This window comes from Poeciliopsis prolifica, unplaced genomic scaffold (genome assembly GCF_027474105.1).
Source record: "Poeciliopsis prolifica strain line A6 unplaced genomic scaffold, Auburn_PproV2 SCAFFOLD004, whole genome shotgun sequence".
NCBI lineage: Eukaryota > Metazoa > Chordata > Actinopteri > Cyprinodontiformes > Poeciliidae > Poeciliopsis > Poeciliopsis prolifica.
This window is the reverse complement of record NW_026562379.1, coordinates 5,865,771-5,890,129: the sequence shown is the minus strand read 5'-3', so window position 1 is coordinate 5,890,129 and position 24,359 is coordinate 5,865,771. Positions and strand designations below refer to the sequence as shown.

At 38.5% G+C, this 24,359-nt stretch overlaps 1 protein-coding gene across 5 annotated transcripts; it reads right to left on the bottom strand.

Annotated features, from left to right (window-relative positions):
• Positions 1-12,866: 12,866 nt before the first annotated feature.
• On the bottom strand, positions 12,867-23,169 carry slitrk3a (SLIT and NTRK-like family, member 3a). 5 transcript variants are annotated; one of them, XM_055028326.1, is made up of 4 exons: positions 22,817-23,169; positions 21,740-22,333; positions 20,930-21,026; positions 12,867-19,313 (listed from the first exon to the last, which is right to left on the bottom strand). In XM_055028326.1, the coding sequence occupies exon 4, from the start codon at positions 19,253-19,255 to the stop codon at positions 16,535-16,537; it is 2,721 nt and encodes a 906-aa protein (XP_054884301.1). In that variant the 5' UTR covers positions 19,256-19,313; positions 20,930-21,026; positions 21,740-22,333; positions 22,817-23,169; the 3' UTR covers positions 12,867-16,534. The 5 variants fall into 5 exon arrangements, with proteins under 5 accessions (XP_054884301.1, XP_054884300.1, XP_054884299.1 ...); XM_055028325.1 differs by lacking the exon at positions 22,817-23,169 and having other exon boundaries at positions 20,930-21,077; positions 21,740-22,735; XM_055028324.1 differs by lacking the exon at positions 22,817-23,169 and having other exon boundaries at positions 21,740-22,735.
• Positions 23,170-24,359: the final 1,190 nt, after the last annotated feature.

The following is a 24,359-nucleotide window of genomic DNA, read 5'->3' as shown; positions in this document are numbered from 1 at the left end:
GTATCAATCCTGAGGAAGTATTGATCCAATACCAGTACCAATGACAGTATTGACATGATAAATATTTGTATCAATCCAGCCACTCCTACTTCAGGGTGATAAATAAAGCAGTGTGAGCTCAGCATTAGCTATGTGCCATGTCAGGCTTTACGGATGTCCACTTCAATCCACTGGAGTGTTTCAATCAGGTCCCACAAGAGCAATCTAATCTCAGACACTCAATGTCAACAAAAACACACAAAGCGAGAAAGAGAGAGCATTTAAATGTATTCTTCTTTCTATTTTTTATTAACAGTAATGAACCAGTAATTGAGATTAATATATTTAAATCCTAATAACAGATGACAATAACATTTGGACTTCCAAATGAGTGGGTTATTGAATAGTACCTAAGTAATAAAAATTGACATACATTTAAATTTTAAATCTCCCATCAGAACATTCTTTCCTGCAGTTTTATATGTCCAACTAAACACACATGTCCCAGAACACTTCCTTGCTTAAACTAACAAATAGCCATATTACCAAACTGGATCCTGTTGCAGCAGTTAACCACTGAAGCCTGAGGCAGACATGCCCCATGACTTTCCCTCTTAAATTCTCAGTTAATGGTGCCTTAACATTTTTTTTTAATTCACTGTCGTACTGTATTTTTTTTTTCTTATTTTTTTGGATTCTCTCTTTCCTCTGTTCTGATGACCAAGTAGTTCCACACATCTGTCCAAAGAATATTATTTGAGAAGTTCTGATTTATATTTATTTTAGTAAACTTTAGTTTGGCCTTTGTGTGTGTGTTTTTTTTTTTTGTTTGTTTTGTTTTGTTTTTGAAAATGCATCAGTGCACATAAATGAAGCCGAAAAGCTTGAGTCCTTGTGGAGAGTCATCAATGTAGCGCTAATGTGACTAAAATAAAGACGTTGACTGTCAGCATCTAAAGCTTGATAGTCAACATGTTGATAGATAACCTGGGCGGACTCGCCCTGAGCATTGTTGCAGTAGAGAGAATAAATAACATCAAGTGGCCTACAGATCTCTGATGACATCACCTGGTGGAAGAACGCCGCTGCTATTTTGAAATAGGCCCAGACGAGACAGTCCAATGAGAGGAAGATGGACAAAGATTCACAACCAACCAGCATGTTCACAACATTCTATGGAGTTGGGGTTGGGAGTGTGTAGACATACTGAACCTCAAGGCCCTGCTCCATCTGCGGTAGCATGGCAGTCAAAAGGCCCTGCAGAGAATGGTGAGGGGAGCTGAGAAGATCATTAGGTTGCCTGTTGCCTAGGATATGACACCACAGGTACAAAGCATGGTCAGAAACTCCTCTCATCCTCTCTTTGGGCTTTTAGAAGTTCTGACTTGAAACTAAATGAAAGCATAAAAATCTTACTACTATGTATACAGGTTTCTAAAATTTTTAATGAAATGAGACATTCAATCACAAATAAACAACTGTCTACTTTGCAAAAAATGTGTCAGCAAAATGGATCTTAGACTTATTTTTTTACTCTAATGGAAGTAGTTTATAAATCAAAAGCTAAAGGTAGATTTTGAGGTAATTGTTGATTTAGATATTGGTTTAAATTTTTGGATGTACAACCATAGCAGTGATCAGTATTCCCTCTCCCTGATCAAACTCCCTGTGAGTTTTGTCTCAGTAAAGGGCCCTGCTGAAAGTGCAGCAAAATTATCCCTTGCATTGCAGCCAGGCTTCCATCTCATACGTAGGATTAAAATAGTCAGAGTTAATAGTGTCAAGCAAGTACTGTAGCTGTAGGATTAAATCCAAATTAAACATCTTTTAAGGTAGAGCAATATAAAGTGATTAGCTAAACTACACTTAAATGAAAGTTGATAAGTATCAAATGGCAAATCTTGGGAGAAAGCCATGATCATTATGTCAGCTGGGGATTTATAGTGATGATACAATAGCTTCCAGCTAACTACAAAATAAAGGGGAATAGGATTTGTTCTGCCCCAGATGGTGGGAACTTGTTGTAGATATAGTATTCTATTAAATATTACAGCACTCATTTTTTTAATTGAAAACCCCTGGTGTCTCTCTAATTTAAATTCTAAACCTTTTTCTTTTTTAGTCACCAAGCCTTTTCATTTTATCAGGGCTGATTGTGTCACTATTCTTCTCCTTAAACTGCTGTCATACTTTCTTCCTATCTTGCCATTTGTGTTGGCATATCAAAAACCACTTTTTGAAACAGTCTGACGGAAAATAAATTAAAAGCATTTAGTGAAATCTCAAGTCCTGCCAAGTCTTTTTCTGAGCTGCTGTTGGAGCCACTTGAGAATTTCAGGTGATTAAACATTCATTGGTGCAGACAGAATGCCAGCATCCTGGAGCACGACACTCAGCGATCTTATAACACATAGATCTTTTTCATCACTGGCACATCTGTTTAGTGAAATCACACCCAAAATTGTTGAACATATCCAGAACAATTCTGGCAGGGTGATTAAACTGGAGTTATGTAAAACTACTATGTACTGGGCTGGAGTATTTTTTCACTTCATGCAGCGTACCTTTGTATGTAATCATATTTTGCACCACTATTGTATTTGTCTTATGGCTTCCACTTTCATCAAACATCCAGTGAAAGTCTGTAACTAATGAAACTGAAATGGATCAGCAGGTGGTTTGTTCCATCTATCTTCCTCATAAAAAACTGTATTGAACAATTTATTTTCTGCTGTTTGTGCATCACTTAAATTTGTTTGTCTTCTGGTCAAATATCCATCAGAAGTTGATATTGAGAATTGTCCAGGAGTGGGAGAAAACTTGAGAATTGTTTTATTTGATCCACACAGGTTTCTAGCCATGAAGTTCCCGTGTGTGGTGTACCACCATCTGGCTTGACTGCCAGTAAGATCATTTTCTGAAAAACTTCACTTCTAAAGGCACACCTTCTAAAAAGTTCCACTTTTGTCTGTCCTCAAAATGTTTTCTTAAATTGTGGGTCAGCAATATTCTTTTGGAGAAAAGTGAACGGGACCACTATGTTCTTTTTCTCAGGAGTTGTGATTTTCACCCTCAGTGCCAGTTTTGGCCAATACTTTTCTAATTTTGAAAACTATGTTTCTTTTTGATATTCTATTCCATGTTGACCTACAATATGTTGCCAGAAAGTCTTTTTTGTTTGTTTGTTTTTTGTAATCTTCATTGTATAGATTTGGTTGTAATCAGGCTTGGATGAGGTTCGTGAACTGAACTCAGCTTTCCAAATCTATAGTTAAGTACAGGAGATTGGGATAGTTAACATATAGTTTTTGGGCCAGCGAATAAAACCTTCTTTTAAATATTACATTTTTAATTTAATTTTGAAAGCGTGATAAAAAAAATTTAAATGCAAGAGCCAAAATACAATTGTAAAGAACTGTAATTTTGTGTAACAATGTGAAAAAACTATGATGGATCCCAATACCACTGTCAAAAGCATCATCACAAACTGCATTGGAGGGAACTATAACGATACATTTTACACTTTCCCCTTCCTTCCATGTCTGTCCGTCTCCTCCTCCTGTTTTCTCGTCACTGCTCAGTTATTCTTCAAATCAAATTACTCATGAAGCCCCAAAGATTTTTCATCCAAAGTAGTTAAGCACATTCAAACATCCGTCATTTAAAAATAGTCTTTGCCCTTTATACTACCTCTCTGTCTTCTCTACTTTCCATCTGCCCCTTCACTCTTTGGTCTAGTGTCCATAATTTCACTTGTCTGCAGCTCCTACACTGTTTATCTCCCATCCTCTCTCCTCTTCTTCATGCCTTTTCATCTTATCACCCACCCCACTTTTCCCTCTGGCTTCTTATCACACTCTGCCTCTCTCCTTTTCAGACAAGATGGAGGGAATTTTAAAAAAAAATCTGACCATGGTGGAAGAGGAGATAGTGGGAGGAAGAGTGACAGCAGCTTACGGGGAATTTATTGGGGCCATTTCTTCCACTGTTTCTTCCACTTGCTGTTTCTGTGTACTCATTTACATATTCACACACATCAGACCAATAGTGTCTGTGTTCACGCGTATACTGAAACAACAGCACAGATGTGTTGCATCGTCACGACTTGATGCAGATTGATCGTGGACTTAAGACACTTTCTACTGTACTCTAAAATTGAGGTACAGTTAAATAATTTTCTCTCAAGTGAAAAAGTAATCATTGTTTCCCAAACAGCCATCCTTGGTTTGATGGATAAATCTAAGATGTTGTGAGTCTTTCATAAGATGTCTGTTGCAGTATCATGCATGCTCTGTTGAATCACTGAGTAACTATGTGTGCTGTATTCAAATGATCATGTGTATTTGTCCTTGTGTTACATTAGCAAGGTTTTCTGTCTTTCGGGGAGTCTTTATTTACAGTAGCATCTTCATCACCTTTGCTAGAAGCAAAAAGAAAGGAAGAAAGAAATGTGCTACTTATTCAGCCTTGCTCATCACTTTCCCATTTGTTTTAAAATCTGTAAATAATTTTCTGTTTGTGAGATTACAGCCATTCTATGAACCCATCGAAGGCCTCTCCTCCACTGAGAAACTTCATAACATTACTTTAAAAACATTTTTTTACAGGCCAGGCCAGTTAATAAAATATGCGATTATGCCAATATATCCATTTTATGCATACCTTATCGTACATATTTATTTTTATTACACACTTATTTCTTTTAATTACTCATAATTTATTTTATGGATTAACTTTTGTTGATTTGTATTTACTCCTAGATTATGTGGGTTGCCATTGACATCTGGGTATTTAATTTTATTAATTATATATTGAACTTTTAGATTTCTACTTAATAAAATACAAGTGTTGCCATATTCGGCTCAGTATTTTACCTACTGTATGCTTTGATGAATGTCTCTATTGTTTGCTAATATGAACATAACAAACCAGACAGTGATTTTATGTTCACGAGTTAGCCGGCTGTTTGACAAATAGTGTTGTATTATGAATGCTCTCGTAAACATGCATATCAAATACCAAAGACACAATGACATATAAGTAGTAACACAAGCAGTGAACAGACATCAGCAAAACCTTTCTGCTGACTTTAATTTTCTCCCTTTTGATTGGACTGATTTCCAGGAAGATTATGCAATGGCTTCGGTGCCACTAAAAGCAACACATTCTCCTCCTCCTACGTTTACACTTCACAACAAAACAATTCTAAACATAACTTCAGCTTAATTATCAGATATATAATTTTAACTTCCTCTTGTACTGTATGCAAAATGAGTAGTATCATGGATTATCCACCCACAGGCAGGGTCTTTCCTTTTAATAGAGGCATTAGGAACTCCAGCTTTCATTTGGATATTCCACACATGGGAGCATAAAGAGTGTGCTAGAGTATGTGTTTAGGGATTTTTTGCAGATTTTAACATTTATTTTTTATTTTTTGCTTTTGATATTTACAATATGAATTCAAAGAACACACAAAGCCTCCGCCTGAAAAATGATCTAATTGTTTCAAACAATTTATTATAGACATAATAAATATTTAAGACTCATTTTAATTAGTCAATTACTTGACTTATAAAAGTCAAGCAATTTACTTGACTTTAGTGATAAAAGTCAATTATTAAAATTAATTGATTTTTAATAAGTCAATTACTTGACTTATTAAAGATAAGTTATTAAGTCTTTAACTTGACTTAAAGTAAATCAAGTTACTACTTGACTTACTTTAATAAGTCAAGTAAGTAAGTGCATGCATGTCTTTACATGTTTGGAGTTCTTGTCTTCCAAAAAGGTGACCAAAATTATAACATCATTTAAGCCCAAAAATGGTTTTGCTACAGGAACAACGAATCTCTGTATTGGGACATTTATGGCCCACAGAAATGTTCAGGGATGTGTGGGTGCATGGAAGTGTGGGGAATTGCTGATCCCTCTAAAATCTCACTTGCCTTAATTAAGCTAACTCCTGTAATGCTGAGCTAATGCGAGCAATGCACCTAATCCTTCCTCAATTAGGCAAAATGCTCCACAAATCGCTTCTTCTCCACTGAAGTACTTTTCACAGAGCACAACATCCGATGCACATCATTACACACATACAGAATCAGAGTCAAGGCCACACTCTTGCAAATTATGAGCATCATTATGTTGTCTAACCAAAAAATATGTTTGGTTAACATGGGATCAGTTGGTGTGAAGATGGTACTGGTCTCTGTCCACAAGCTGAAACTTCAACACAAAGACCTTAAACTGACATCAGCTATAACCAGAAACTCTCATTTTTACATTTAATGGAGCAAAAATGGCTGCATGTTACTTGTGAGTGCATAGTGGTTTGCAGTGTTTCTTATATGTTTCTAATAGTAATGTTTCTTTCCATCAGCCCAACTTTGAAATCGAACAAGGGCACAATTTATTATTTTTTTCAAACACATTTAGAACTTCTTTATCTCTGTAATTAATAAAAAGATTTAATATATAAGAAAGAAGAAAAAATAACCTTGTTCAATTGTAAAACATACACTCTTTGAAAGGCTGCTTTACAAACATGGAAAATGTTAAATAAAAGGAATAGAAGCTCTTAATCGACCAACTACAATTAAAATAAATGGAAATACCGCCATAAAAAAGTCACATACTCTAATATTTTAGACATGCAGTCACTATCCAATAGGAGACACCTATTTACTCAATTAAATTAAGATGGTGTACTTTTTATTCACCAGGAAAAGTGTTAAAAAACACCAACATATGTTTTAATGTATTAGTTTGATATTATGAAAACGTCACAAAATGTTTTTAGAGTTAAAAAAACTGATGGTTTAGTCACGGCCTTGCAGTATGTCAAACCCCTATTAATAAAACCTTACTGTGTGAAACAATATGACATTATCTTTCACTTGACCTCAAACAGTCAATTTTGCATAATGGTGACCCACATGAAAACATGAATAATTTATGTAAATTCATTAAAACTTCCTCAGTGGTGCATTGTTGGAGCATTACTCTTGCACATTGCTTCCACATCCATGGAAACTTCAGCAATCAATTTGTCCAAACAACAAGAAATTTCAAGACCTAATTCTCGGCTTCAGTTTTCATCTCTTCTTCTCTCTTACTACTTGTCATATTGATCAACAATTCTGGTGTTACTTAGAACAGATAGTGCTGGCAGTGTCATCCGCGTTATATTATTCCCGTCTTGTTTGATCGAAATACATTTCATGCATGTTTTGTTGTTTTTGTATTTGAATAGGAACCAAGACGTTGCTTTCACCAAATCGCTGACATTTTCAAAATTTGTAACAGCTGTGAAACCCCCTGAATGAATGATACTTTAAAACGAGAAAGATTACGGTGTCTGAGCAAACAAGCACATCGGTCATAAAAGCGATCAGCATGAGGGCTTGGCCATCTAAGAGGAGCAGCTGTATTTTTAAACATGGGCAACGAAAAAGACAGCAGTTTCCTTCATCTGTCACGTAATTCCAAGTCCAAGCAGTGTTTTAAAAATTTATTTTCCCACATTCGTGAATTTTTAGTTTGTTTTAATTAGAAATCCAACATAACAAAAGAAACAAAAATGATAATAAAAAAATATAAAGCAATATTTTTTTTTCTCAACAAGAAAAAAATTAACAGAAAGTGAATCTTAAATATTCAAAATAAATTGATGATGTATTTGAATCTGAGTGGATATGTGTGTGGAAAAACGCACATTGTAGTCCCTTTTATATGTGTTTGTGTAAAGCAGCATAAGCTGTTTTTTCAGTCATTCAGAGACTGCATGACTGAAAGGTGCCACAGAAAAATGACCCAAAATGACCCATCCAGTTCCACAGGAAGGTCTGACCACCATCTTGTTTGCCAATATATACAGGAAACCATTGTATGGCTATGCATGGTTTCACATAAAATTAAAATTTCATTCAATAAGATTAATTGTTCCGTAAATCTAAAAGGCGTTGTATGAAAAAGTAATAGTGTCTTCTTATTAAACTATGAATTAAGTGCGATTGGAAAGCTGAATTCATTTTAGTAGCCGCACCTAAGCTTTATAACAGCCAGAATGACAATACTAGAAAACATAATATTGCCATGTAATTAGACCTTCTCTGACAACATGACAACCACTAACACATCTCAAATACCGAGACAGACCAATCCCAAATTTAGACATCTATCAGTCTGGAAGGATTATGACGCTGTTTCGACTTTGCAAGCCCACAAACATGATCTAGGTGCAAAGCACCATCTCCATCAAGACGAATCAGAATACTTCATGTGCCTCAGTTAAGGTCAGGGTTCAGTTTGTTGAGAAAGAGACCGGGTTAAAGTGACATCCATAAAGCTAAAGTCTACCAAAAAAAGCAAAAAGGCCTTTTCTAATATTTCCCAAAAACAATCTTAAAGATCCACAAGAAGGTTATGAAAATATATAATAAAATCGAACATTTTCTGGATTAAAATAATACAGCATTCCAGAAAATCAAAAGCATACCAACAGCCAAACAAAGAGGTGATGAAGTGACGTTCTCAGTCCTCGTTGCTGCTTTAGGATCTGGATAACTTTACGCAATTGATTGAGTCATGATGGAACTGTTCTCTAGCAGAAAATCCTGAATGAAATTGTTCATAGGAAAATCAATGTTTTTGAGGAGATTTTCCAAAGTCCATTCTGATTGAGATGCAGTAAAATGAACTTAAACAGGTTCTTCATCCACACAGACATGCAAGAAGACTAAATGTAAACAGATGACAAAAGATTTTTTGCTGCCACATTTGACCAGCTGTTTAGAGAAAATCAGCTTCTATCTGATATGGCTTCTACCATTTCAGGTAGACGCCATTTCTACCTGAAATGGCTTCAGGTAGAAATACTTGAAGCCATTTCTATATAGGCTTCAGGTAAATCTACAGAGCTTAATAAACTCAATCGTAATTTGAAAACTGCATTTTGCATTTCGTCAAGTCATTTAATGTTTGACATTAAAAGTTGTTTGATGATTTGAAACAATTAGGCGTAACAAAATGCAAAAAATTGAGGAATTTGATAAAGGTGTAAACAATTTCACAACACTGCAAATGGGCATAGAAAACCTCAAAATGTTTCAATGGGATTTAACTCAAGTGCAAATTTTTGCATCACGTGGCATCTTCGGCTATGAAGATGAGTGAGTGCGCAAATATCACTTCATTAGAAAGAGGAGGGATAGGAGAAGAGATCTCCTGCAGTAGATCATAGAATTTCACTGCAAGCCATTTAAAAGCACAAAGTAGGCCCCACACTGCGGAACCAAGAGAAATGGACTGTTCCTAACACTAGCTAGGGACACCATGCTCCATATTCTTTTTTTTAAATAAATTTATGCTTCCTGTTCTCTTTTGCGTCTCTCCCTGGAAAGAGTGATAAGGACATAAATTTCTTAATCTGTTTTATGCACGAGAGCTGCGGCTACAGTACACTGCTGAGCAGCACAAACGACTCCTACTTTCCCCAAACTTGCAGTATTTTTTTCCAGACAGGGGAGAGAACCAGAATCTCAAGGGAGCCTAAACTCACAAGGCAAACAATACGACTGCAGAGCTTTATTGCGCACATGGTAGCAGAGGTAGCACGGGGCTGAGAGAATCACCCCGTTTCCCTCTTTTTCACTCTACTGCTTTCTGCATCCATTTCTTTTCTCTCCTCCATCTCTCTCTCTTTCTCTCTCTGTCGCTCTCTCTTTCAGCATACTGGGTCAGTTGAGCTCCTGCACTGCAGTGTGAAAGAGTTTTTCTTCTTAATTTCAGGACATAAGAAACTGCATCTATAGGGGTGGTCCTATGCCTTTAACTTCTCCTTCTGAGTAACATACAATAAAGCTTTCACATGGTGATAAAAAAATAAAAAGAAAATATAGCTTACCAAAATCTTCTATTTTAAAACAGTACCTTGCAAACATATCCACAGCCTCTGTTGTACAAAACAGTGGTCTGTTTTGTACAACCACTCTACAAAAAAATAGTTGCATTGTTTTAACATGCCCTGTCCTTCATTAAACAAACTGAAATAACCCTTTTTGAACTGTGAACTTGAAGTTAACTTTTTGACACTTTGTCACATTACTGCTAGGAAACATCTGGGTATATCGATGGAATTCAAGTGTTGATAAATAAAACAATCAAGCACAAATAGTGCATAACTGTGAAATGGAACAATATTACAAATTTGTATTATTATTTATGGTTTTTACAAATAAAAATCTGAAAAGTTCTGCATATATTAGTCTTCAGGCCTCTTTGCTACAATCCCCTGAAATACATTCCATTTTAACCACTTGCCTTTAGAAGTTACCTAATTAGTAAATCCAATTCATTTGTGTTTGATTTACTCGTCTTCAAGATAAAGCTTTACTGCGAAAGCTCAGAGGTTCGTAAAAGAAACAGCATCTTGAAGACAACAGCAGGTCAAGAAAGAAGCTAGTAAGAAGTTTAAAGGAGTTTCAGGTTATGTTTTCCCATGTGTTGCACATGTCGAAGAGGACGGTTCAGTCATGAGTCAAGTAGAAGTAAAGGGCAGCTCTCATCCACTCAATCTAACAGTCTTGGTGACAAGAACATTATGAATAGAAGCAACACAGATCCCTAAAGTAACTCAGAAGGAGTTGAGGGACCCATAACTTTGGAAAAGTACCATGCAAAAAAAAATAAAATAAAATAAAATATGATTTTCTTGCAAGAGGAAAACAATGGTTGAACAACAGGCATAAAAAGCTGCATTTGTAAAAGGCACAAAAATTGCAGAAGTAGGTGCTCTCATCAGGTTATACCAGAATGGGACTAAGATCTTTGTAACACACAATGTGGCAGATAACTAACATTGCTCATAATTCGGGACACACTATTTCCTGTAAAAGATGGCAATGGCCGCATCATACAGTAATGATATTGTTTTCTCTACCAGGGACAGGATGACTGATCAGATCTGATGGAGCTACATAACAAGCAACACATAACCCATCGGCATAAGCATATTAGCTGCCAGATAAAAATACAAGCAAAGAAAGATTCTCTGGATCACACAATATCTACTACGGCACACTACTCTACCTTTTTGTATGTAGCATTTGCATCACACTGCAACTCAGCACAGTGGTTAGAGGCTGATTGGCTTTTTTTAACCAAACTAAAGATAATGTTGCATTTCACTACAATGAAGGAAATTTGTACCACACACACAAAATGCTACCAAGTGTCTCTTTGTCTCCTCCTACTCTTTTGTCTTTTCATTACACTCGCATTTTTAGATGACTAAACATGTGCTCATTTTCTTTATAAGGCACTGTTTTCAGAACCTCCTTCTGTTGACTCAACGTTCTGTCACACCTTCCTAAGCTGTTGGTCTTTGCTTGCCTAAATTATCAGTGCTGCTCTTAGAAAACAGAATTCCTCTTGTCAATCCTCTCCATTTATAATGGGCTCCAATTCCAAATCAAAGCCTAAACCAAATTTAACTCAAATAACCACAAAACAAATCAGCAAACAATCTATGCAGCAGATGATAACTTCATACATTCAGTGACATGCAGACAGACGTAAGTGCACATAAATGCACACAGATCCACATTGACAGCATGTTTCCTCCAATGTGCAGTGCAGACAAATACTACCCAAAAAACCAGAGGCCACAACACATCATAAGGTAAGTAAGAAGAGGTAAGTAGAGAGAAGGAGGAAACATCACACCACACCAAGTCTGAAAAAAGATCCCACTTTTAGATTGCCCCATTATCAATTTTACTCCAAATATTACCCAGCACAGTTACAGACAATTAATGGCTGTCTTGAGTTCAGAGTTGTCACAGAAGCCTGCTGACACTCTTCTAATAGGATTATGGTATCTCATATCTCCTGAAGAATTAACAGCAGCAGTATCATGGCAATGTCATGTCACACGGCAGATATAGAAATAAACATCAAGACAGCTGTGTTAATAAGCGTGCATTGCTGACATAAAAAATCCACTGCAAAATAATTAAATTAAAAAATTACGGCAAGTGAAGAGAGCAGGCAGTTAAAAACCTGAGTGCTATTTCACCTTGGATAATATCGACATAGGAAATTGTATATATGCTTTTTCTTAAGAAACTGCTATAGAAAAATGTTGGGTCAAATAGAATCTCAAGAAATGAACCACCAATTTATTAAGTGAAAAATAACTCGAATTCCACCACATCTGCACACTTTGGACTCATGATCCAGAGTGAAATTACTAGCTTCGCACTGAGCTTATTTTTGAAACCTCAGCACATGACGGGAAGTGTTCTTACTCATGGATTTATATCATAGAATTATCTTATTCTCGAAGAAATATTAGCAACCTTCACAGCCAAGTGGCCAACAGATGTTCAAGCAGAATGACAAGAACACATGAAAAAGTCCTGGAGGAAAGCACAACGCTCATCTGTCTAATCATACATTGACTGAACAATGGGGAAAGTAAAGAGGTAATAAAATCATTAACAATTGCAATGTTTTTATTTATCTGTTAATTTTAGAGTGGGTTGGAGGTTGTAAGGTTTTAGGTTAACAGAGTAATACATCATGCTTTTAATCAAACTGAGTGCACATTAAAACTCTTTATGGTACAATCTGACCTTGTATTTGTGGAAACTAAGGTTTTGTGTGTTTTCTGAGTGTGAATGTGTACAAGTGCAGAAAAAGAAGAAGATAAATTAGGTGGAGCAGATTATCACATTTCAGCACTGTAACATCCTCTAAAAGCAATAAAGACAAAAGAGGCTTGACATAATACAGCCAAACTTCTGAAGAACTTATATGAATGTGTCATTTGTTTGTCTGATCAGCAACACTTGCCAAAAAATAAATGAACAATGAAGGCAACATGAGATAAAATGCTCAATTTAATGCAAGCTTGTAGACTGAATCACTGATAACCGATACCGGAGATGACTCAACATCAATACCTCAACATGTTTTAGAAAATAAAATTTGGTTTGCTACATTTTAGTTTGTGTTATATTGACATATATTAGGCAATATAACACTGTATTCCACCTAAGCATCACTTACTTAATTCATTGAAATCAAAGCAAAGGGATTAAACAAAATCAGAATCAGTCTCCCAATTCACACACAGTGAAGGTGTCTGTATACCTTAGTGTAAAATATCGATTATGTTTCTGTGATCCAAAACAACTGAGACCCAGATCAATTGTTTGAGAACATTTTAAAGCTTTCATGTAACCTATTTCACATGCAACTCAAATGAAAGTGTGGGCAACCTCTCATATGTGGGGATCTGGCTGGCAACCCTATACCCTATATAATATATATTTTTATACCCTATCTAATCATCTTAAATAGGTATCAGTACACACCTGTCACCGTTTAGAGTGCCTCTTATAACCATGGCATAAATTCAGTCATCCTTGTAAGCTTTTCCCGACATTTTCTGTGTTGCATCTCAGAGCAAGCACAATAATCTGCAGAGTTTCAAAGGCGTCAGAGGGATCTCTTTGTCAAAACGTGCCAATTAGGGGATGTGCACAAAATACTTTATACGGCATTATGTATACTACACATCAGGTGTAGAAAATATCTCCCAACATTGTCATTATCAAGAATTAGATTTTCCTTCAAAGGTGATGATATTACAGTGAAAATTGGTCAGGGAGGCTGCCAAGAGGAGCTGCATGAACTTCTGACAAGTACTGATAGTAATCTCCATTTATCTGGGCCTGGATTACAACGGTAAGATAGAAAAAAAATTAAGCATCTTCATGTAAAGAAAAGCCTTCTAGCCTAATCTGTTAAAAATACATGGGAAAATGTGTTATAATCTTATTAAACCAGTGATGAGTTTCAGAACCATAATCCCAAAATGTTTGTTTAGGGAGAAAACGACATTACACATCACCAAAAGAATATGATACATAAAACTGAAGCACAGTGGCATCAACATCATACTGTGAGACTGACTTTCAATGTTTTCATAGCTGAATTCAGTTTTCTACCAGAAAACTGAATTCAGCTTTCAGCACACCAACTCACAGTGCATTTCATAATCCACAAAATAATGACTTCTCCAGAAGCAAATAACTTTTTTTCACAATATAGTCTACCAACACCTTAGACCTCATTTTGATTGGAAATCTATAGGGTGGTTACAGTAGGCTGAACAGAAGAGATGCCTTCACAGTCGAACAAGTCTAGAGCATTGCAATGGAAAACCAAATATTTCCAAATAAACATTTGCTGTGGGATATTCATTCTCACTAAAATAAACAGTTTTGTAATAATGTCAGGTTATATAGGTTAAAGGTCACATTAAGGGTGGAAAAAATTCTCAAAGAATTTGTATTGGTCTCAGTGGTTTCATCATCAAACACCGGCATTTTAACATGGATATGTAAACGTCTTAGATTCACTGTACTTACAAGTTTGACAGGACTGCTTCACATCTCTCCCCAAAAAATATTACTATAAGAAACAAAAGAGTCTATTGTTTGAAAATATTGACTTCCACAGCAAATTAATTTATAGTTGACAGAACCCTCAGCCTTTGTTTAAAATTTCCTTTTCATTGTTTGTAGAATGGAGGAGGCTAAGAAAGGAGCCTGTGGTATACAATTAAAAATCACATAAAATTATGATTGCTGAAAGTAAATTACATATTCAATTCATATTGTAGAGTTAATAGTCTAATAAGATATCTTCATGATTTAGTCACATGTGTACATGTGTGAATATGCATGTGTGCATGCGTGTGTGTGCGTGCGTGTGTGTGGGTGTGTGTGTGTATCTGTCAGCTAAACCCAATCTAGCTTATATAATGACAACATTTCTGCAATGGCAGAACACTTATCGCCCTCCAGTGGAGTGAAAGCACATAGCCAACTTGATGAAAGAGCCAAATAATGAAATGTATAAATTACAAAAGTATTTTCCAATTATGATATCACTCACATTTCACTTGCATACATCAGTGATACATGTTCAGATAGCGACAGCTGTAGCTGTCTGATCAAATCACTGATTTCCCTTTTACTTTTTAAGATATCTTCTTCCAGAGGCAGCAGCATTTACTCTACTTTTCCTGGGTCATGTTTTACTTTGGTTTTAGATTAAATGTGGCTAAACTCTGCAATGTGCTGGACAAAATAAAGTCAAACTGTGCATTAAAAATATGAAAATGACTCCCTCTGTTAAAAAAGAAGAAAACATAAGCACCCTGTCTTTATGCTTTCCATGTAGTTTAGATAGGTTGAAAATCCCATTATATGAATACTAATAAGTTTGCATTATCATACCTTGCACTGCTTCTCGGTCTAGCATGCTTTTTGAGTCCAGTAACAGCTAATGGCTGACCACGTCCTACACCTGATACACACCCTGTTATTCCACTCCACACATGTTCCACTGGAATTGGTATCGACACCTTCATCAATTAGATTAAAGAGTTTGATTTTATTAAGAAGGCTATACCAGACGCATAATCACTATACATTGATTTAACATTATCTTTACAATAAAATTCTTCACTGAAATTACAGAATAAATATATGCACATCTTTTCTTCAAATCTTTGTGAAAGAGAAAACATTAAAAGTGCTTACTACAAAGCTGTTAGTGGATTGCAATGGGAACTCCAGAAGCAATGAGAAGGGAAGAGGGAGTGGGGCCATAACAAAGAGTGTGGAAATATTCAGAAAACCCTTCAGTATGGTCTCGTAATAATATTCACAAATGTTTTACCATCTCTGTATCGGCGCTTCCTTTTCTTTACAAGAAGCACCCTGATATAGACATATGTCTTCATTTATAGTAATAACCATATTAATAAGATATAAAAAATTAAATAGAACACTGAACCATAGATGTGTTGCGGTATCTCTGTTCATACAGTGACGTGATAGTTCTGAGTAAATCCTCTCACTTCCTGCACTGAAGCGAGTGCATGCAGCAAACTGCGGTTCAGTTTGAATATAAGTATTTTTTTTTAACTCTTTTGATAATGTCCTACAAAGAAAAAAATGTGCACAGATTCCAGGTGTTTGTACATCCTAGTTGAGTAATAAGAGAGAGGGAAAAAAAAAGAAAAAAAAAAGTAAGGGAGACGTCCAGCTCCCGTTTGTCCTCATGGTAACTAGTAGAACATCATGTTAGCTCCATACAAATGGATTTTAGTGACAGATGTAACATGGTTCATGTGTTTTATTTCCCAGAGCCCCATTTTTTTTTCTCCTTTGCTTTCTTCAGGGCATATAGAGATATTTATATATTATAAAAATAACGGTTGACGTTGCTGGCTACTCTGAAAAAAAGGCACTTAATTTAAACATCTGAGAATGATCTCTCCTCGAAGGTGATTTTAAGTGGGAGTGGGGGCATTGTGACTGTATAATTATACATATTTATTTTAATTCATGCTGTTTTATCAAATTTTGCTTTAAGATTGGTCTACGTAATTTTGTCTGTAAGGTGGCATAGTGAAAATGACAAGATCATGTTGGGTTTTTTTGTTGTTCTCTTCTATCGGGCTACAAAGTTATTAAAAACGGTAGGATTTTTCCAAGACTTCGAGGTAATCTGGCTTGGTTTGAAGTTTGGCCCTTAACTCGAGGTAATCACTTTGGGAGGGATCAGGGTAGCAGCCTTTCCCAGCTGTGAAAAGCAACGTCTCCTTCAGCCGTGCGTCCTGCTGCAAATCTGGATACTGCATGCCTGGTGGATGCGCATGTGCAACATGCATGTCCTTTAATTTGGGCACTGTCCCATACAAACAGTCTACAAAGCCCACTGTTGGTGTGGGCCTCTGACTGTCAATCACTGTGGGGCAGAGCCCTCCATTCTCATGAAATCCTGAAATGTCCGCTGTGGTGTGGTTGACCGTAACAATAGTGTTTAGCTGAGAGTTGGAGACCGCCAAGGTCCACTCTCTCTCTTTCTCCAACAAGGTTCTATAGTTACTGTTGCTACTGCTGCCATTGTCTTTCTTTTCTGCAAACTGTGCCATCTCCTCCTCAGCAATCTCTCCTTCTCTTGGCTTATAGATAGGGTTGTTACACATTTGAGTCACAGGGTGCGGGATGTAATCATAAACGTGGCCATGTCCATGTGTGTGAGTAGTGTGCGAATGTGTGTGCAAACTGGGTGTTGGTTTCTCCGGCGTGCCAGGGTTGCCGGCACAGCTTTGCCTTGGCGGATCCTCAAAAATCCTGCATTGCATCTGGATTCCAGTCAAGTCCACCTCAGAACGTTTCCGGAAAGGTAGCTTCTTTCTGCGACGGAGGACAAAGGCAAAGAGCCCAGCAGTAACAAACACTGCTGAAATGAAGAGGATGAGCAGACTGAGGATGAGAACCGACAGTGGAACAGCCCCTCTCCTACTTGATTCCCCCATTTCAGAGCTCCCTGTGGTGAGGTCATCCCCACCAGGCAGAGCTGGAGAGGGACCTGAAGAATACTTCAGCTCAGGACAGATGACCTCAACCTCAAGCGAACGCAGGTCCTTTCCAAAAGCATACTCTGGTGTGTTGCAGGTGACTTCCCCCACCACAATGACCGAGGACAGCTTTTCCAGCCATTGTTTGAGAGGGATGATATCACATGAGCAATCCCAGGGATTCTGATGGAGATCGATCTGGACGATGGAAGTCAGATGCTCCAGGACACCATGAACTGGCAGGGAAACAAAGTGATTTCTGCGAAGATTAAGACGTGCAAGGTTGGTGCCAGCAAAGGCATCATTGGGTAATGACCTCAACAGATTATTATTGAGGAAAACCAATTGCAGATTGGGCATTAGGGAGAAAGAATGAGACTGGATCTCACGGATGACATTGTATTCAAAGTAAAGATAGCTCAACATCTGAAGTCCACGAAACATACCAGGAGAGAGCCGCTCAATGTCATTACCATTCAAATATAAACTTTTTAAGTTTGGCAAGTTGATAAATGCACCCTCCTGGACATAGGATATCTGATTGTTCCCTAAATGTAGTAAATCCAAACTTGAGAAGTTCCAGAAATCTGAACGATAGATCTTCTGTATCAGGTTCCCACTAAGATACAATTTCTTGGCATTAAGGGGTCGAGGCAGAAGCTCTGAAATGTTGTGAAAGCCTTTGTCTTTACAGTTTACTGTTAACCCAAGGTCATTGATGTGAAGATTACAAATACAATTAGCTGGACAGATTATTGGAATGGGTGGTCTTGTTTGGTAGCCAGCAATGGGGGGCTGGTTGAGGCCTGGGTAAATGCTACGAGGAGTTGGTGGATTCTTTGTGGGCCGTCTGGTAGGCTTCTTGGTAGGCTTTGCAGGTCTGTCCTTGTACTCCACAGAAGAGGCTGTGTTGTGAAAGGGCGAGAGCATGGAGGAAGGTTTAGTAGGCCAAGTGTTCTCATTGCTGAATGGCACCCGAGGAATTCCCAGCTTGGCCTCAATCTCTGCATTGGTGAGAAGAGGACAGAGCTCGCTGCGTTTAATTTCCCGCAGGTCTTTTCCATGTAGGTGGAACGGGGTCTCACATGTGATCTCTCCCACCAAAGCTGTGTAAGGGATTCGCTCTAGCCACGTTTTTAACTGGACAATCTCACACACACAGTTCCAAGGGTTTTCCTCAAGCTGGATTTCCATCAAGCTCCGCCCAACATACTCCAGTGTGCCTTTATACTGCAATGTCTTTAGTCTGTTACCTCTCAAGTCCAAATGTGTTAGGGACACAGACCGAAAAAGGTAATTCGGCAGCATGGGTATGAGATTGTCATTTAATATAAGTACTCTTAATTTGTGAAGGTGCCTGAATGCACCACTTTCAATCCTTTTAATAACATTATAATCTGCTTGGAGATATTCTAGACTCTCCAACCCCAGAAATGTGTCGTTTCTGAAAACTTCTAGTTTGTTTTCATGGAGAAACAGTCGTTTAAGTATTCCCAAACCATTGAATGCCCCAGCATGTATATCTTGCAAGGCGTTATTACCCAGATTGATGGATATAGCATTGTTAAGATGGAGGAAACTGTTGAAGTAGAGCTTCCTCATTAAGTTCCTCTGCAGGTTGAGCTTGAAGGGTCGGCTCCAAATTTGAGAGATCTGGCTGACATTTGTAAATCCTTTACTGTCACAATGGACATGGAAGATTCCTTCCTTGACCTCGCAGTCGCACGGTTCAAAGCAGGGCTCGTCGATCTCCTCCGAGTCCTCCAGCAGTGGGATTGGTGTGGTCCATCCTAAGGCTATGGTGCTCAGCAAGGTAACCCACAGCATCCTCGCTGACACCACGGCAATGAAGTTTCAGCTCCAGGGACAGAGCCACTTCACAGCACTGCAACAGAGAATTCCAGGAAAGATGAGATCGCAAGAAAAGGGAAGGCTTATGGTTAATGCTTTCACGCACGCACACACACACACTTTACATGCACACGTACATGCATGAACATATACACATAGAAACCAAGAGAAGTTTGAGATGACAGAGACAGAAAAGGAAAAGAAAGATACAGGAAAGAGTGCATTAGTTTCAGTAGAATGGACGGCAGCTTTGAAATGAATACCTATGAATAATAGAAAGACACTGGACACCACTTTAGACTCGGCGATATTGCTGTCTTTTTAAAAACAAAATATAAAGCCCAATACTCTTAAATAGATAATATGATACCAGAGAGCACAAACGGCTCTCTGCAGTCAGACACTTCACTATGTAGCCTGAAATGCCATTTATTATACAGCAGATGTGCTGGTAAGGTCGCAATAAATCACAGCAGAGATGCTTATCGCTATGAATAAACGAAGGCAACAGCGGATAAAAAAGAGTACCGTCGAGGAGACTCTGTCCCTTGCTTTGTTTAATACATAACAAGAATCTCCAATCCATGAGCAATCAAAGTTTAAACCATGGAACAAAATAGTACAACAGAATTGTCTATTGTGCTAAGCTCAGTCTGAACATGTCCCTGTTACTAATTCAAAGCTGATAAAAAAAGCATGTTTTAGCCTTGCATGTAAAAATCACTGGTTTATGCAACAAAAAAATTTAATTCATTACTACTGAATGAGCAATTGCATTTTGTATTGTAGTGTATTTTCAAAAGATTAGGGGACCAAGCAGTTTGCCTCTCGTGTTTTACCTCCAATTAAATCTATGAAATGCAAGAGGACACATTTTACTACAAAATGCTTCACTTATTTTTTTTTCTCTGTCCAAATTTAAGAAAACCTCATAATTACATTGCATTAGTAGAACCAAGTCTTTTCAAGACAATTTGAGACTTAAAAAGAGCAAGGGGGTATTCTGACACTTAGAAAAGCGCAGCTGTGAGGCAAAAATAAAACTAATAGCAGTTGTGATTGTGAGAATGGTGAAATGTGTCAATTTCATCTAAAAAATGTTTTATTCCTCTCATGGGGACAAAAAGAAAATGTGTCTGCCAGACACTCGTGTTATTGTCCCTCTATCTGCCTTTATTTTTCTCTGTCTCCCCCACACACGCCTGCACGCACGCAAAGCTTCTGAAAATCTTTGCCATTATTGCAAACTCATGTATCCACTGCGCTGTTCAGCTCAAAAAGATAGAGGAGCGCATATGGCCCAGGCAAAAGCGCTGCCCGTGGTGCTGAATGCAAAATCCCGGCAATTGAAATGAAAAAGAAAAACCCAGGAATCCCTCAAAAAATACGAGCTAAAAGAAAAATAAATAAAAAAAGCAAAAAATTAAAAAATTAAAAAATTCTTTACACGATGTTCGCTTCATGTTGTCTCCCTGTGCCACGAGTAATCCAGCAGGATTTGATTCCGCCTCCGTTTTATAGAGATCAAAAAGCCAGATGCGATGTCAAAAAAAAAAAAAAAAAGTATCAAAAACATTTCAGGACACGGAGCAAATTTGGCACCATCGTAATTCCATTCGCGGTGCATCGGCTCTAGTGGTGAATACGTACTTAGTTTAGAGGGATTCCAACTTCACATGTCCTCCTCCTGCGGTGATGGGTCCCGTCGTTGCCCGGTGCGTCCCGCGTCTCACGGTCCGTTGCCGGGCTGCGAGGGAGGGGGGAGAGAACGAGAAAACGAAGGGGGTGACTGAGCCGCCTGAACGGGGAAAACACAAAGGAGGACATGGACAGAGACAGCGGGGCATTGAGGAGGGAGAGAGGAGGAGGAGATGCGCATAAGAATGAACCCCGGATGAATTAAAAAAAAAAAAGCAGAAGAAGTAGTGCTGCGTGTCATGAATTGGCAAATTTCAACCAGCTTCCATTAAAAGATATAAACCTTTCAACGGACATCATCGCGCTGAGTTAGTGTGGGAAAAGAAAAAAAAAAAAGAAGAAATTATGCTGAACAAGTTCCGGTCTACAAGGAACGGTCTCTGATTTGGTGCCAACCCAAGGCGCACCCCCCCCCCCCACACACACCCACCCACCCACCCACCCTCAATCAAAAAAAGAAGGGAAGACAGCAGAGCGCGTGTTGGAATAGATACATGCCAAGCATAATGCAGGCTTTCGTCGTGACATTGGCCGGAAAATTGGGGACCGAAGCAAAGAACAAAACGGGTATTGATTAGTAGGATGGATTCCTGCTCTCAGTTATCCTCGCTCGCTGTCGCCCTGTTTGAAGTCCGTGGCTATGCAGACATCAATAGAAGCACAGAAACACACACACACACACACACACATACTCACATACTACTCACAAATATCGGGTAAATACTTTCCATGATCCATACGAAATAGTCTATAACTGCTCACCTTAGTTTCGTTGAGCAATTGGAAAGCATCGGGGAAAAAAAAAGATCACTAGTTTGAATCTGGTAAATCTCTCGTTCTCCCCTTCTCTTCCTCTTCTTCTATCTCTCTCTTTCTCTGTTTTTCTCTCTCTCTCCTCTCTCTTCCTCTCCCCCTTTTCCTCACCCTCTCTTAGTGGCTGAACCGAAAGAGAGGAGAGAAAAGAAATGAAGACGTGATAAGAATGCGATCTCTCGCCCTATCTCTCTTGCTCTCCAGTGATACCGACTCTCTCTCTCCTCTCTTTTTTTTCCTAAGCAGTTTGTTTAAAATGCAAGTCCTCCACTTCTGCCCATCCTCTTCCTTTTCCACCCTTCCCACCACCTCCTCCCCCTCCTCCAGCACCACCTCCTCCTCCCCCTGAGCCGCCTCTCGGGCGAGCGTTCAACAACCGGGTGAGAGTGTTTCTCCTGGCGGCTTCAGGAGCGCGTCTCCGTCAGCGCAGCGGCGGCGGTTCGGGCGTGTGGATCATATCGGCCTCGACTTGGTTTTTTTCCTTCCCCCCCACCCCCCTCGTCGTGCGTCAGAGAAAGTGGCGGACCGAGCTGGGGAGAGGTTCTGCGAAGAGATGGGAGAAGCAGAGAGGAGAGAGAGAGAGAGAGAGAGATTGAGACAGAGAGAGAGAGAGAGAGATCTGGCAGTGAGAGAAAGACGGAGGAAGGGAGAGAGTGGAGGGGGGGAGCAACACGAGTGAAGGGGAACTGCTGCTCTATAGTTCTGGATGCTGTCGAGAGGAGGGAAGGAAGTGAAGTGAAGGGAGGAGAGTGAGAGAAGCGCTCTGGCTGCGACGGCGGGAGCGCGCGTCAGTGAGAAATAAATAAGACCTGTGGATCCCAGACTGGACGCAGGACGCATCCTGCTTTCTTTGTGTCTCTCTGCATAATCATTTTAAATACTTGTTTTATTGGAATGAAAATGATTTAGTCCCATTTTTTATTATTTTTTTATTATTGTTATTTTCTCTTTCTCCCTCATTCTCTCTTCTCCTTTACTTTTTTTCCTCCTCAGGACACAGCCACATTTGGGGAGAGGTCGTCTCACCCGTGCTGAGAAGACAAAGAAGGTGGCCGCGAATCTCTACAACCGGCAGGGCAGGGACTGCAAAATCACGGAGCATTTCTTCCCTTTTATTCCGTCTGCGTGTCTTCCCCGGTCTCGCCTCTAGCGGGCGACACAAGCCCACTTTGTCAGCAGGAAGATTCTTCTACTTTTTTTTTTTTTTTTGCAGCTTCACTCAGCGGAGGGTGATTGCAGCGGAGAATTGTAATCTTCTTACAGGATCTCTGGTTGATACCTTTAGCAAGGCTTCTGTACCACATACACAACCGGAGTTTAGACTTGCAACTTTAACACTAAGATTGCTGTAATTTGGCCTATAGGTTATATTGAATAGCTATAACTTCAAAAATTAATTTTAGAGACTCCTCTAGTTTTTTGTTTGTTTTCTGTTTTTGTTAAAGGGAAACACAAAAAAAAGAAGAAAAACAACTTGTTACTATTAAATATAACGCTCAGTTGTATATATTCAAAATAAACTTTTTTTCTGACAATCACATCAAACATTTTCTGGTTTGACTTTAGTATTAGCTCTGTTACTAAACCAGTTCAAACTGTAGCACATCCTGAAACAATTCACCTTTTCCACGTTTTGTCACAGTGATTGTGAACTGTTGATTTAACTGGACTTGGAAAGTCAAACACACGTCTATGAAGATCTGAGTGAGCTCATTGGCTTCTATGATTCATAAATCGAATAAGTTTGGAATTCCTGGACTCTACCTAGATCTGGCTGGGTGTCAAAACTGAGCGATTGGGAGGTGACCAAAACCATGATGGTTACTCCATGGTCAGAAATCCAGTGTTCCTCTGAAAGATGAGAATCTTTCAAAAGGACAACCATTCCTTCAGCAAACCAACAGTGAGGCCTTTATGGTGTACAGATGAAAGCCTGGCATGGCGGCCTCCCGGATATTTGTCAAAAGGCACCTGGAGGGCTCAGACCACTGGATGCAACATTCTCCAGTCTGATGACACACAGATTTAACTCTTAAGTAAATGCCAGGTGTCATGTGTGGAGGAAACCAGGCATAGCTCATCAACAGGCCAATGTTATCTCTAGAGTAAAGTGGAATGGTGGTAGCAGACACTACAAAACCTTACATACATCGGCTAATAACAGGGCTGTAAATACCCCTCTTGCCTTCTAAGAAACAATGAAAAAAGACCCATTTTATTAAATCCCCCATGCTATCCCAATTCTTTCAGAAAACACAGACTAAATGTCTTTTTGTAAATACTTATTAAAATTATATTCCAGAAAAATGCAACTTCTTACAGTAATGATTAAATTCTAACAACTTGCTTCATTTGTGTAGAACCTGTTGTTTGAACAAAGATTAGTTTGATAGTTAGACAGAAACAGTCAACTCTACACTTTTCTACCACAGTTTTCCTGTTAAATGTATTAAATACTTCTGAAATTAATCTGCTGAGATATAAGGCAAGCGAGCAAATATCCTATTTGTAATCCCTGCTGAGATTTGTCATTTTACGCGTCATGGTGGATTAAATGATTGAGCTCTGG